The sequence below is a fragment of the Alligator mississippiensis genome, chromosome 4 (assembly GCF_030867095.1).
Source record: "Alligator mississippiensis isolate rAllMis1 chromosome 4, rAllMis1, whole genome shotgun sequence".
Taxonomy (NCBI): domain Eukaryota; kingdom Metazoa; phylum Chordata; order Crocodylia; family Alligatoridae; genus Alligator; species Alligator mississippiensis.
The window spans coordinates 23,257,654-23,272,922 of record NC_081827.1 but is presented as its reverse complement, the minus strand read 5'-3'; the positions used below and the strand labels follow the sequence as shown (position 1 = coordinate 23,272,922).

Sequence of the window (15,269 nt, the reverse complement as noted above, 5' to 3'; positions counted from 1 at the left end):
AATCCAGCACCCAATCTATAACCACATGGCTTAAAGTAAGACATATGATTGTAGACTGAACCCTGGGAACTGTACAGTTCAAGTCGGGAATCACTGAATTAGATGGGGCAGCCTTTTTTACTCAGACTAACCTCCCAAACTTCTAAGGGTAATGTCTGTATGCATTGTCTGGCTCTGAGGGTGGTTAACAATTGAAACAGGCTACCTCGCCTGGCTACAGAATCTATCCCTAGAAATTTTTAAGATCAGGTGAGACAGACACTTGACTGCAATGGTTTAGTTGCAGATGATCCTGCTGTGAGAAGGGGTGGAGGGTTGGATTAGATGATTGCCTAAGGTCCCTTCTAGTCCTAATTTTATATGATCCTATGACATTTCAGAAGCCAAAACTGGATGTGTATGGAGACTGAATTATACTCTCACTTGTATACATGTTCATTTTAGGTCAAGGTTGAGATGGTGTGAAAAAACCTACAGGGTTGCCTCCCATGCTCTTCTTTGGATAAAAGGTTTCAGGCACCAGGGCTGCCATTTGGCATCTTTCCCTCATTTCACTAAAAAAAAAAAAATGCTTTTAACATCCTGAAGTTGAAGCTAACTCATTTCATAAAGAAGTAACCTTAATCATTCTTCTACAAGTTGCAGGTCTTAGTATAGCACCTGTCTTACATTTCAGGATCTCTTTTGTAAAATTTTACATTAATCATGTTAAACAAGATTATTAATTCAATGCTCTTCCACAAAGCTAATGACAAAATCTTTATAACCAGCTATAGAGTTGTAAAGATGTTTGAAATAAGTCAAAATGAGTACAGTTTTGAGAGAATGAATATAATCACATTTGTGAAAGGAGAACTCTTCTCTTCTTATCTTTCCTCAAGTGATCTCTATCAAGTATATTTAGCTTTGAAGAAAGATGCTGGCTAATAGATCACCTATGGTTAATTCCCTCATGTATTGTTAAGCCTTCATTCTGCTGAAATATAGTCGATAACCTTAAGGCATTCATTTTGCACCCCTTTGTTATCAAAAGACAATTATGTTGATCAATTTTAAGTCCCAATGTCAATACAAACCTCCTAGGGTGCTGCAAACTGTAGTAGTTAACATGCTGGCTGAACATGTTGTAGTCTGGCCATGAGTATCTCATTTTAATTCCCAGAATTCAGATCAATCACAATCCAATCTCTCTACCAGTTAGGTTGGATAATGATGTATGAAGTAGAGAACTGGCATTTGTACGAGATTTCCCCATAGGGACAATTCAGAGGAAAAGGACAGCTAAACATTCTTCTACACCATTAGGTTGAAACACATCCTGAGATAATGGCCGGGATAAAATAATGTGTTGTGGAAGGGTATTGCATTGTCACAGTGCAGATGAAGTTCATTAAAAGCTATTTAATATGTGGGTAATTTATGAAGAGAAACGGAAAAGTTATATCAAGTTATAGTGTAAATCATTATTCTGTGGATTTTAAGAAACAGTGAATGCCACATAAATAAATAACCTCTATTTCCTATCTATCTCAAAGCTATTTCAAAGAATTCTAATGTATTTTTTCTACAGGGAACCTACTATAATGACCAGCTTATGTGCATGAGCCTGGAATCTTTTAGGTGGGAGTGTCTGCTGGGGCTGTACAGATATCCTGTACACTCTTGTACCCCTTGCAAGTAAATGGAAAATCCATTTATTCATGTCTGAATCTTGTTGGCATTAGAACAGAATCTTCTGAAGCCTTCTCTATCTATTGCAAGCTTTGAGTACTCAGCAGCAAACCTTGCAATGATCTGTTTCACGCGTATTCATCCATATCTGTGCAAGTCATCCTCTGTTATAGCCACCCACTCTCACTGCTTCCATAACTACTTTCTCAAGGTAACTTCTATCACTACAGCTGCTAGTATATATAAGTATGCACCTACAGGTTTCCTACTATGGACACCTACTGCAATTACTTTCTTGAAGCTACTTCCATCCAGTATGACTGAAGTCCATAACTTTACACTGACTGATTTGTGGCAACAGGACTCATTTTTCTCTAACACTGTTTCAAACTTAAGCATTCCTTGTTTTTTCTGTCCAGGAGATATACACAAGTCTTTGCCAGTGCCACATCTCAGTCACTGTGTTTTTTTCTATCAGCAACATCAATGTATAATTTCTTCATATCCATAAGCTGCTATAACAAAAAGTAAGCAGTCAGCGTCTCATGTAGATGTGGCCTAGGTTTAGCAAGCAGCTCCTTACAGCAAGACTATAGATGGCAGAACAGCAGCACTGATACTTAGTTCTTTACCAACAAAACCATTCAGGTGAGGCTTAAAAGGAGAGTCATAGGATCTATGTGGCCAAAAGGATCCCAAAGAACTAGAGTTACTGTATGAAAAGTAACATTTCTTTCTTCATTGAGCATTTATCCATACAACTCCCACTGTAAGTAAATGATGAGCTGGGTAGTTGAAGTCTCTATCTAAATAATGTCTGTAGAACAGCTTTGGCAAATGGAAGCTGTGTACAGGTAGAATACTGATTGATCTGAACTCAAAGTAGCTGCTCTACAGATTTGGGAATAGGGACCCCTCTTAAAAAGCTACAGATGCCATCAGAGTCCTGACGGAATCTGTACCAGTTCAAGAGGGAATAGGTAGTTTGAATTATTCAAAGAGAAGGAAATCTTAATGGAGTCTGTAACCTGCTTGTAAAATCTGATATGAAACAGTCTGCCCTAAGACCAGTAAAAAAGGCAATGATTATGGAAAGGTTTTGTTCTGGAGCGAGAACGAAACTGACTCCAAGCACCTCTAATGCGTGGAGTTTGAACGCTGCAGTAGGAGTCATGACACTCAGGAGAAAGTACTGGCATGTGACTAAATTGGTTAATATATAAGCCAGCAACTATTTTTGGTATAAATTTTGTACATCTCTTGAGGATTAATTACTATAATCTTATAAAACAGTGTGTATGGTGATCTAGCCATTAGACTTTGAATTTTGCTCACTTCACCAGCTGAGGTGATCATGGCTCATACAATCACCTCCTATAAAAAAATACTATTCAAAGAACATGATTACAAGGGTTCAGAAGGAAAGTCCATTAAAGCTGTAAGTAATGTATTCAATTCTATGCTAAGGAATTGGTCCTAAATTGGTGGAAACACATGAATGATGTGTTTCAGAAACCTCGAAACTGATGGATGAGTAAAAAACTGAAGAGTGGATATAGCAGGCAGATGAATTTGAACCAAGTTAATTGTCTCTTAAAAACAGTAAGTCCAACACAGTTGGAATGGAAGAATCCATGTGTGATAGTGATTCTAGGTACACAACGAAGACAGAAGCTTCCACTTTGCATGATATCTCCTTCTCTCAGAAGTCCCCCGCTTTTGCCAAAACCTCGTGCCCAGGAACCAAACAGCTTTTGTTCCCAGAATTCAGCCATTCTGGGCACTTAAACACATCCGGGGGGCCTGCTCCGATGGCCCAGAAATCCAGCATGTTGGAGCAGACTTGATTAAGGAGCATGTAAATTGATGCACTCTGGCAGCCTCGTGTCTCATGTGTATTAGCAGCCTGGTGCGTTGTTGCACTGGGAAAATGGTGGCAGTGCACTTTGAAATAAAACATGTTCAATGTGCCTTAGTTCAAAGAGCCTCACTGCCATTTTTTAGGATGCGAGGACGAGCTGCACTGCTGATACATATGTCGTGCAGGTGCTTTTAATTAGTGTGGCTTGCTAATTAAAAGTGCCTGGCATTGTGTTGGGAGCATGTATAAAAATGCTCCCAGTCTCTATACTGTCAAATACATGGAGACCAGCGCATTAATTGTGAGATTGTCATTCCAGCCCTTTACTTTCAAACAATGAGGTGCATCAGGTCAGAGAAAACTTGATTCAGTGGTGATTCAGTGGGTGATTTCAGTTTAGTAGAAAATTCTCTGACTTACTCTTTGATTTTTGCTGATGAGGAACCAATATCCTATGTAATTCTGACAGTTACTAGACAGATAGATAGAAAATCTCCCTGTTCACAGTATTGCAATATTTAATGTTCTGGACACTAAAGAGAACAAGGAGATTTAGTGTCTCAGTACACTCCTCTTCTGCAGGACCTGTTAAAGTCTGTCCTCACCATTCTGCTCCATAGGAACAGAATCCCATAGTTATAGAGGGGAAAGGCAGAGGGAAGGCCCAGAAGTAAGGAGAAGACACTCTCTGTGGTGTCTTGCACTGTGACGTGTTATTTTTCCAATCAGAATTGGTCTGGATCCATCCAATAATATATCCAGCAAATGCAACCTTTATGTTAGGAATATCCCTTTTTTGAGGGTGATGTTTCTTGAATAGCTTCTGGGGAAGCTGAAGGGAGCTGTGCTGTTAATGAGAAGGCTGAACCATGTGAACTATGGGGTTGTTATGGATAAGTGCAAGGAATTGTCCTACATGCAATTCGGTGACTTGCCAAACAGAAGAATTATGGAAGAAGAAGAAACAGAAGAGAATAGATACATTTGGTGGGTCTCATCCTGTTCTTTCAGCTTTTCTGTGCAAAAGAAAACTACACAGGTTCCTTTGGAACAATAGGACAAGATTAAACTCTGGGAGCTTCCTGTCCGATATGCAGATGTTTCCTGAGTAAGGGATAATTGGCTGTATATCTCTGAAACTGAAACAAAGAAAAGGGATGGGCAGTGGTAGAAGCAGCAGGGAAGAAAAAGAATTAATGAAGTCAAAGTAGACAGCTTGCAAAATACGACAAATTAAGGGCTCCAATAGTAGTTCTGCTGAAGCACATTTAAATATATAAGAAAAGAAAAAATATCAAATGGATGAAAAACTATACAAGTATTTAAGAGGCTTTGAGACACCTGCACACATGTGAATAACGGATGGGTCAAGTGACTTAAGCAGGAGAAATGAACTAAGAAAAATGAATATATAAGACTGATGGAACAGAAAACATCAGAGATGAGAAGTGAGACACTCACTTGTGAGAGGTGTACTGTGAACACAGAGGAGAGTAAACAATTTAAAGTACTATCTGGAAGAGGAGAAAAGAATTAACAACTCAACACAGGCAAGATATTAGGTTCTATGATCTGACTAAAAAAAATTACTCTCACTACTTATGAACCTCACGTTGTATAGGTTTAACTATGCAAGATGTTATGAACTTCTGTAGCCCTTACATGAAGTCCCTCATTTGTAGCCCTTAGCCCCACTCTGTAGTCCTTAGCCCCATTCTTCTCACTGCCTTTTAGCTATCTTTTTTTTTTGTGGATGTAGGAGTTTCAATTACCATTGACCAATGGGTTTTAGAAATCATCCAGAAAGGATGTTCAATGCAATTTTAGCCTTTGCTAATTCTAAGATTATTTGTCACTGACCATCCCTTTTCAAGGGCATGTTCTCATGCCATCTTGGAGGGTGACCCTCCTTTTTGTTTATATGCAGTAAAGAAGGTGTTGACAGAGCTTTCCTGAAGGGCTAGGGAGAGACATTACACATAAACCAGTTAAAGTGATCAGAAACTGGTTTAAACCTGTAACAGAACAGACATTCAGTGCACAGAAACCAGTTTGAAAATGGCTGAAACCAGTTTGAGATAAACCTGGTTGAATGTAGCATTAGACTTAACTGACGTGGGTCAAACCAGTTTATGCAATGTCTGTCCAGACTCCTTGCTGGTAAAGCTAAATCAGATTCCCCCAGCATCCTGGCATGCTCTCTGGGCTGGGTGGGGCTCTCTGCTCCACAGCAGAGCTGGCCCCTCCCCTCTGCTCCCTGGCTGCAGCTCTGGCAGAGACTTGCAGGTACAGCAGGGTCTGCTGGCTTCCCCATACCCCCCTCACCCCCAACATTTTTTGCTGCTTGCTTAAGCAGATATCCCTTCCTTCTCTCTCCCACTGCACAGACCGTAGCCAGTATGTAGTATGCTAGCTAATGCTGTACAAGGCAGATAGGACAGTGTCCACTTAGTGCTTTTTTGAGCTAATCAGCAGCTCTGCTGGTAATGTCCCTGCATTTCTTCCTTTGGAAAAAAAGCTGTTTAAGAAGAGCTTGAACTAATGAGTGAGGGTTTGTTTTCTGAGGAGGTGTTAAATGCTAATAAGAGAGCTAATAAATGCTCTGTTATTAAGGGGGGGGGCTCCCTAATCACAGCATCCTGTCGGGGCCTGGCCACACCCAACTCAGCTCAGCCCTCTGGAAGGGAAGGGAGGGCTGCTCTAGTGCCCCCCCCCCCCGCTTTTAGCCTGAGCCACTGTATGCGCCGGCATTTTTTTCAGTCCAGATGAGCTGTCTGTGCAGTTACAAAGTGATTTAGACTAGCCAGGTTAGAGTAACCTGCACAGATTGAATCAATTCAGGCTCAGGCTTTTCGAATGTCTGTCCCTAGTCCAGAAGGTTCAATTTTCACTAACTCCCCATGTCAAGGAAGAAAACTGGATAGAGAGTAATTTTTAGTTCACAGAATTATAGGGTTGGAAGGGACCTTAAGGTGCATCCAATCCAATCCCTACATCTGACACCTCAACAAATGTATTTGTCACCCCAAGCTTTTTATATAATCCTTTCTCTACATTCTGTGTACAGGCTTATGACTTTTGACATGCAAGACCCCAATTTTCATGTAACAGTCTATCCAGTTCTCAGGAAGTATCTGAGTTTCCTGGTCAAAAATCCTCACTGGCCACATCTACACAAGATGCTGACTGTGCAATTGTTACTGCATAGTCATTTAGTACTTGTACTAAACAAGTACTGTGCAGTAATCCGAGTTACTGCTCATTAATGCCAACGAACATGTTTTTTGTGATGTTAATGCATGGTGGCCTGATACTACTGTGCAGCAGCGTTGCATGGCAAGTTGTTGCCATGAGGCGCTTCTGCGCAGTAGTATCAGGCTACTACGCAGTCAGCATCTCATGTAGATATGGCCATTGTCAATTCAGCATTCTCATGCTCAGCTTTTCTTCAAGGATGTTTATGAAATGCCTGGCTGTGGTAGCAGCTCATCCAAGGAGCCATGGCCTCCATGTGTAACCCTTGCGGAATATTTACTAATCTGAGATCAGTCGGCAAAACAGATCAAAAGGGATGTTTTCACAGTTCTGCAACTGAGGTCCAAGCTAGGCTTTAAAAACAACCATGACACGTGTGCTTTGTCAAAATAAAAAAGTAGGCCCCAGAATTCATTGAGGCTGTTGTAGACTGCAATTAAGTATCTGCAGTATCTCCCACAAGGACAGTTTTCTATAATGAATCATTTTGTCTTTGATATAAACCAGGAACCTCAGAGATTTTGCGTCAGATTACTGGGTCATATTATGGCTTATAATCTTTCTACCATTTCGAATCTTTCCTCTCAGTTTTCAGCAAAGATGTTATGAATTCATTTATAAGACTGGTTTCCTTTATTGCCTCCAAAAAGTTATCCTTTAAAAACACTGTTCCAACCAAGTTCTTTATTTCTTTATTTACACCTAATTTACTACCTTGTAAAATTTAGAATTCTGGAGTTCTCATACTTCAAATTTATTTAAACTTTACTCCTCAAGATCTTCATTTTGAATGTATTATGATAGACCTTCATATGCTCCACAGCTTATCCAAACTCAGTTGAGCCGGGATTGCCCCAGAGACCTGTTCATCACTAAAGTTACATGATGCCTTCTCACGAAGAGGAGAAAATGCAGGTTAGGCTTTGGCTTGATTCTCTGATCTTGTCTATACTGCACAGTGGGTATATCTACACATGCCACTAAGGCAATGTGATAAACTCTGGTGCAGTTTGCACTGGAGTCATGTGGTCCCAGGCACAGCATCGGCATATGCGCCCAGGACCAGAGCAATCTGAGCCAGAGTGGAGCAGCCCTGGGCTGTCAGCAGGGTCGAGGAGTCAGGTCTGGACTCCAGGTGGCAGCACTGGGGCTGGCTGGGGTACAAGAATGCCAAAACTGTGGAGCTGTGTGGTTGACTCTCCAAGACTGCTGCCAGACTGGGGCTGCTCTGCCCCAGTTCAAACTGCTGCGGTCCCAGTCACTGTCCACACATGCATTTCTGTGCAGTAAATGACTCTGCCCTAAGACAGTACTGTCCCCAACAATACTATCTTATGGTGGAGTTAATTAATTTACTGCACCCTAATACCAGCACAGGGGTAGACAGTAACACTTTACTACAGAGCTAATTAGTCAACTCTGCAGTAAAGTGCAAGTGTAGATGCACCTGGTAAGTCCTACTGCTTTAACTATACTGGTGATCTTAAAATGGCACAATTCCATATTCTGGTGCAGTTAGGTTGGTATCAAAATGCTTTATACTGTTCTTCAACAGGAAATGGAGTAATTATACAAGTGACCCTTATGCACCTGTACCAGAGTAACTATTAATATAAAAAAACCCCCTCCTAAACTAAAATAGTTCTACCAGTAAAACTTCTGAGTTTAAAATAGGCCTTAATCCATAATATGTTTAATTATATCTTGATATGTTCTTCACAGTGGAACAGTTGGCCTCAATTTCTCCTTTCATGGCTTGGCTGGTGTGGTGCCTTGGATTATCAATTTGATATTATCTTGTGACTGCAAAGACTAACAGGGAAACAAAACAATGTCAGAAGTAATAGTTCCTGTCACTGCCCCTCAAAGAATGAAACTACCTTCCTTGCCTTCTACTGGGCTGGCTGCTTTAGTATTATTATGGCTTAAAGTCTTGGATCACAGGGACTGTTGGCCTGTGAATAAAGAGGGGTAGATGGGGGAGTACCGAGAACATTATCAAGCACTACAGTTATATAAAGGAGGCTCTGGCAAACAGGATGACAGATGTTTCAACAAGCAAGCTGACTTTCCAACCAAAGAGAAGAAAAACAACCTTAATGGACTGATTTAAGTTACGGATAGAAATGTTAAGTTTAGGTTAGTAAACAGGCATAGAAAGCTCCTGCTTTCTTTAACCCATTTTCCTAGATATCGTGTTTCTGCCAGTGAATAAATGCTACTTGGTTTTGAAGAAACCATTCTTGCTGGTCATAGGCCGGGGGGGGGGGGGGAGGGGGGAGGAAGAGGAGGACGGATTAATGGGCATACAGATGCTAAACTCAATGGGTATATCCATGTAAATGGTTGTTAAATAAGAAAGCTGCAGCCCAGAGGTCCAGTGTAAGAATGTTAGAGCTGTGCAGTCTCAGTAAGAGCAGAGAGGAGATGGCACAACCTGTGCCCCAAGGAGTGCATTTGAGAGGGACAAAAAGAGACATGAAGAGGTGTACATCTGGGAGCAGTGATTGTTGGCTTCATGCAATCACATTAACAGTTAGGTCAGTTTTACAATAATTTGTTTAAGAAATTAGTATTTTTCATAGAAGGTTATAAAACATTTCCTAATGAGACTGAAAAGAGCCATAGACTAATATACTTTAGTTCATTCTGTAAAATGGATATAGCATTACTCATTCAATAAACTCTAAGGTCCATTTTATACTTGTGATGTTATTCTATTCAATTTTTGCATATAATTTTACAGGTCAGGCCTTTGGTTAAATACAGGAAATTACTTGCAATGACACTTCTTTAAAAGTGTTGCCCTTTGTGGTTCTATAACCATGGTCATATGTTCTCAACTACATAAGTTACCATTAAAAGACAACACTATCACTTTCCTCACCATTAATTACACCATAGGTAATAATGTGAATTCTGGTTGATGTTTTATTAAGCATAGTTAATTATGATAATGCAACAATAGAGGAAAGAACAAATATACATATAAAGAAATTTTAAATTTAAGGTTTAACTATTAACTGACACACCAAAGTATATCTCATATCCTAAATATAGCAAGGCAGTGTTTTTGAGTTACCGGGCAGTATTAGCTGAATCTAATTCCTAGTCAAAGTGGAGTTTGTAGGATGATTTGTCTACAACACTTCTCCAGGCACCTGCCACTGCTGGGGCTATGTACTCTGTTGCATAATGGAGGGCTGACTTAAGTCCTACAAATCTGTATAAAAAGGGCAACTTAACACTGACATGTGGACCATAATAACATTTCAGAAAATCCTGACCCGCGTGTTGAAGTTTTGCACCATAATATTATGTTAATATAAATCTCAGTATTCTTAAAAGATGGAAGCAATGTGATGAGATTGCATGGGGCGTAGGTAGATAAATGAATTCAGAACTACACCATCTACAAACATTCTTCTAGCACAGCAATGTTTTTTCTATTGCTCATCTTATCTTTCACATACCATACACCCCTACCCTATAAGACACACACCTTAATTTGGGAAGGTGGAATGAAGAAATAAAGATTTTTCCTTAACAAAACAATGGAGGAATGGGCAGAATCTTTCTTGCCATTGAAAGGGCGGTAGGCTCTGGCTTTGCGAAGCGGAGGCAGAGTCTTTTCATTAGCTTCACATCCTATTCTCCATGCAAGAAATGGTTGCGTGGTTGTTTTTTGATGAACCAAAAAAAAAAAGGGGGGGTGGGGGGGCAGGAAACGGGGAGTCAGACCAGGCCAGCTCAGTTAAAATGACTGACCAGAAACAGCTTGTGAATTTTCCTTAAAGCTATTTTTTGGGAAAAAGATGTGTATAGTATGTGAATAAATATAGTAATATTGGTGAAACAAGCTTACAAGCTGTTTCTGGTTAGTCATTTTAACTGAACTAGCCTGGTTGACTTCCCCGCCCCCCCATTTTTTTTTCGTCAATAAACTGCTGGTGTTTATAGCCAAATCTAAAGCTTATTGCCACTTTTACAAATAGCTGGAAGGATGAAAAACATACTTTCTTGTCAAATTATTCCTCCTACATATAGTAAAGTTGTATTTTGTATAATTTTCTAAATGAATGTTGCAATTTTTTCACATTTTGTGGACTGATGGTTTTTTTATTATATTAGCAACTAGACGCCCCAACAGAAATTAGTGTCTTGTTGTACCAGCTATTATACAGGAGAAGAGTGAAAATATTTCACTCTGGAGAGAAGATTTTATCAGTTAAATAGACATAACAAGCAGAGGTTGAGATGGGGAAAGTAGAGGATAACTAGTTTTCCCAAGGTCACATCAAATCAGTGGAAGAGCCAGAAATTGAGCCTCATTCTTCTGGACGCTATCTCATTTACAAACTACTTTTTACCTGTATATCTGAGCTAGAAAATGAATACTGATTATGCCAATATTTTGATTAAGGAAGCAACAAACACTTTGTTGGGGAGGGTGGGGTTTAACATACTCAGATATGAGTTAAATAAAATGGAGAAAAATACAACCCCTCTCCAAGCCTTTCCCCAAGCAGCTATTAGTAATAAAATATGGCCTAAGCCATTTACAAAGAAGTGATACAGACCTGTTGTCTATTTAATGTTATTTCCTCAATGCTTTTCTATAGTGAAAAGTGGTTGCCCTTGTTTGACAGGAGGAAAGAAAACAATTAATTTCTATTGTCACAAAATATAACTCTTTCTTACACACAATCTGCACAAAAATATCCTGATGCAAAATATTTCTTAGAATTTATGCCTTACGACTGTTCCTAAAGAGCTAAATTACTCACCCTCATCCTTCCATTTCTTATTGCTGGCCCATCTTCTGCTAACCTCAACACATACAAATCCATTTTGTACTCTCTTCCTCCTCGAATGCTAAATCCAAATCCTTTGGCTCCCTTCTCCAAGTCAACAGTGAAATAATCAAAATCCTATATAGGTAAAAACAAAGTGAAAATCCAAATGACTATATGAATGGATTTGTTTTTGTTAAGTCAAACCCTACAGCATATCTATGTGAGTATTGAATTACTCAATTATCATATGCAAATAAATCATTACTATGATTTTTACCAAGTATTTACATTTTCCCATGTCCCTTAAAGTGAAGCTTATGAGAGCTTTCTGGGTCTGTAGTGTTTTCTGAGGGCTTCCAAAAATGTAGACCATGTGCCTTTTGATTTAATAATCTTTCTGCCATATTTTTAAGCCAATTTTTACCCACTTTTTGTCATTTGTTTAAATCTAAGCTTTGGTCCCAATCCTGCCTTCCTAACACCATTAGAAATACATGAGAATGATTTGATTCACCTTAATGAAACCGCTAACATAAAGCTTATTTCTGGAAGGTTGAGAGATTGGGCTTGGTGTGAAAACAGACATCTGACTAATTAGCATACAACACGTTTTGATTTGCATAGATTATTCACAGCAAGTCCAAGTATACAAAAATCATTTTATGAATAAGGAACAATATCCCTCTGATACTTTTATAAAGCTCTTTGTAGTTATTTTGGTTTGAAATAATCTTCATTTTCTACAGCAATAGAATATTATGTAGACTTGCTATCTGCAAGTTATCTGCTACAATGCCGCCGGAGGTGGTTCAAGTACCTACTTTGAACACCTTCAAGAGACATTTGGATGTTTATCTTACTGGGATCCTATGACCCCTGCTGACTTCCTGCCCCTGGGGCAAGGGGCTGGACTCAATGATCTTCCGAGGTCCCTTCCAGCCCTAATGTCTATGAATCTATGAATCTGGTCTGGATGTACCACAAGGTTTACTGTATTAGGATGAGATCGAGTCTTTAAGGCTTTGCCTGTGGTAAGCGAGTATTTGAATGGTTGGTATATGGCTGTTCTGGAAAGTGGGTTGTCTCACAAGTATTTTAACTCTCTGATGCATATTAAAAAGGCCTGGTTATAGTTGTAGCTACAGCATTATAAAATATTACATATCTTTTCACAAACATTAATGAATTAGGAATTAATTTTTTTAGCAAGAAGATACTAATTCATCATAAAAAGCTTAAGGTGAATTAAAAATCTGCACTTCTGAGCTCTGTAATTCTTTTGGGTTGTACCTGGGGCTGCCTGTAATCTGAGAGAGGGTATTGCCTGGTGTCAGGAGAATGCTGCCTATAATCTATCAAAGGTGGCTGCCGGTAGTCCAGAGGTGGTGGCTGCTGGTAATCCACTACTGGCGGATGCCTGTAGTCTAATGGAGGTTGTCTGTAGTCTGTTGAGGGCTGCCGGTAGTCTGTAAATGGAGGTTGTCGGATGTCAGGTTTCACATCTTGTCTTGCTTTTACTTCTGACCTATAACTGAGTAAGTTAGAATGATTATTTTGGTGCTTTATACTTTAAGAAAGCTGTGTGAGGCTAAAACAAATTGTAAGCAGGCATGAAATGCAATACCAAGACTTAAAAGGAGACTACTCAGGTGTAAAATTGTATAAAGCTGGGCTTCATAGAGAAGCAGATCCTGTGTCTGAGTTGTGCTTTCCAGGGCAAAATAGAGTTATCTAATTTGTGGCTAGGTGACTTTGCCAAAACCATTGAGCATAATTTTTCCATCGGCTTCAATGGGAGTAGGACTAGGCCCAATGTGGCAGGGGCTGAAACAGGACTCAGTTACCTTGTCTAACCCAAAGACTAAATTTAATGTATAAAAATATAGTACAAAGGGAAAGAATACATTTGCTTGTTTAGTACTTTGTTCCAGAACTCAGATTGCATAGAGGAAGTGAAGTATTAAAATATTAAAGAAATGTAGACATTTGCAGCCTCTGTATTTTATTGAGATAAGCTACTGTTACTGTGAGCTCTTAAATTCAGGAAAGGACATGTTCTTTGGCCCAGCCATTATGTTGTTAATAAAATAAATATTTGATATAGTTGCCATTAATATAGGGAATATTAAGTGCTATGACTTCCTAAAAAATCTTATGATAGCTGTTCCTAGTAAGTCATGCTAGTACTTGAGTGTAGACGTGTCATACAATGCACATTTATGAATGGAGGAAACAGATTTTGGTTAATGAGGATTTAATAATGTATAAAACATTGTTTTAACTGGTAACAGATAAAAGAAATTGAGGCCCACAGTCTTCCAAAGAAATTATACTTCCTCAGAAAAGCAAGCAGTGCATATTTATCCAAATGGGCATTGGTGAATTATATAGCGCTGTACTTAAAGAAGAAAAAGGGAATCCAGTTCGTAATGTCATTTTAAATGCTTTAGTTGTGTAACATATTGAACATGTCTTAAAGCAGGCCCTGAATGTGCTGTTCAGGCACTTCTGTAAGAGGCGTCTAATTTTGATTTAACTAAAATCATGACTTAGCAGACTCTTTCATAATCTAATGCTTGTATTTGTTTGATGTATATTTCAGGATGCCCTTATTAAAGCTTCAGCAAGCTGTTAATGCATTGAATGAAATCATGTACACACTGTCCTCCATGAAAAAAAGACACCAATGAATGCATTCAGCAGCTGAAATTAGGCTGAACATTATTTTGAATCTGCTCATTTCTTCATCAAAATAAGTTTTATGGTGTTGTTGATGTCTCTTTTTTTTAAACTACAACAAAGAAACTTCATTGTTATAGTGTAATACCTAAAAATTAGACATTATTAGCTATATTTCCAACCAGACACATAAAGAAAAGGAAAAAAAAACCCTATTTATTTCCTGTAAGACTTTCCTGAAAGACTGCAAATATACACTGACATATGTACTGTCAAAATCTGTACACTGTATTCATAATAGTATCTACTTTTTTATTTGCAATCTTCTTAGCTTCCTTGCTTTTTAGTATAGTGATTTCCTGTAGCAAAAATGTAGAATACAAAATTATTGTAATAGTGAGTTTTTTGTAAGGAAAAAAAAATGTTTATAAATTTAAACATCAGTTAGTGTGTTAACCTTGGATGACAGAAAAACAACCTTTCTGGGTTCATAATTATATAAACACATTGCAACATGTGAACATTAACAGCTAGTAAAATACCATACTATATCAATTAATAATACCACATTTCTTTCCTGGGACACTAGCCATTATAGACAATGGCTAATACAGTGTTCATACTATACTGGCATATCTGTATCCTAAAAGATGATGCAGTTATTTACAAATTGAATCCACAGTAGCTCTTGTTGACTATGCAAATGGATTTATTAACAAATATACTTCACTGGACTTCCAGTAAAATGCTGGACAAGCCATCTTTTCATAATTAAAAAAAATATATAGTTCATGTCACACAAGGGTTCCAATCTTGCGGACATTTATAATGGAGATGAAGTTGGCCCAAGTGGGACTGAAAATTGTTGTAGGATTAGACTTCGTGAGAGGCACAGATCTTCTGAGAACTGGGCTAATTCAGTTTGGTGTCTAATGAAATATGAGAAAAATAAACTTAAAACCTGTAGAAATATTGGAGGCAGGCATTTTGGTTCATATGATAGGCGT

At 38.7% G+C, this 15,269-nt stretch overlaps 1 protein-coding gene and 1 long non-coding RNA gene across 2 annotated transcripts in view; one reads left to right on the top strand and one right to left on the bottom strand.

Moving 5' to 3' along the window:
- MAGI2 (membrane associated guanylate kinase, WW and PDZ domain containing 2) overlaps positions 1 to 15,269 on the bottom strand; it is a 1,249,850-nt gene that overhangs the window by 51,040 nt on the left and 1,183,541 nt on the right. The window contains exons 19-20 of the mRNA XM_019487511.2: positions 12,874 to 13,114; positions 11,575 to 11,718 (exon numbers count right to left, since the gene is read on the bottom strand). Coding sequence (XP_019343056.1) covers positions 11,575 to 11,718; positions 12,874 to 13,114 — 385 coding nt within the window. The remainder of the gene's footprint in view (positions 1 to 11,574; positions 11,719 to 12,873; positions 13,115 to 15,269) is intronic.
- LOC132249961 (uncharacterized) overlaps positions 1 to 15,269 on the top strand; it is an 88,968-nt gene that overhangs the window by 42,290 nt on the left and 31,409 nt on the right. Inside the window, exon 2 of the long non-coding RNA XR_009461509.1 lies at positions 7,611 to 7,702. This is a non-coding gene — a long non-coding RNA (uncharacterized LOC132249961). The remainder of the gene's footprint in view (positions 1 to 7,610; positions 7,703 to 15,269) is intronic.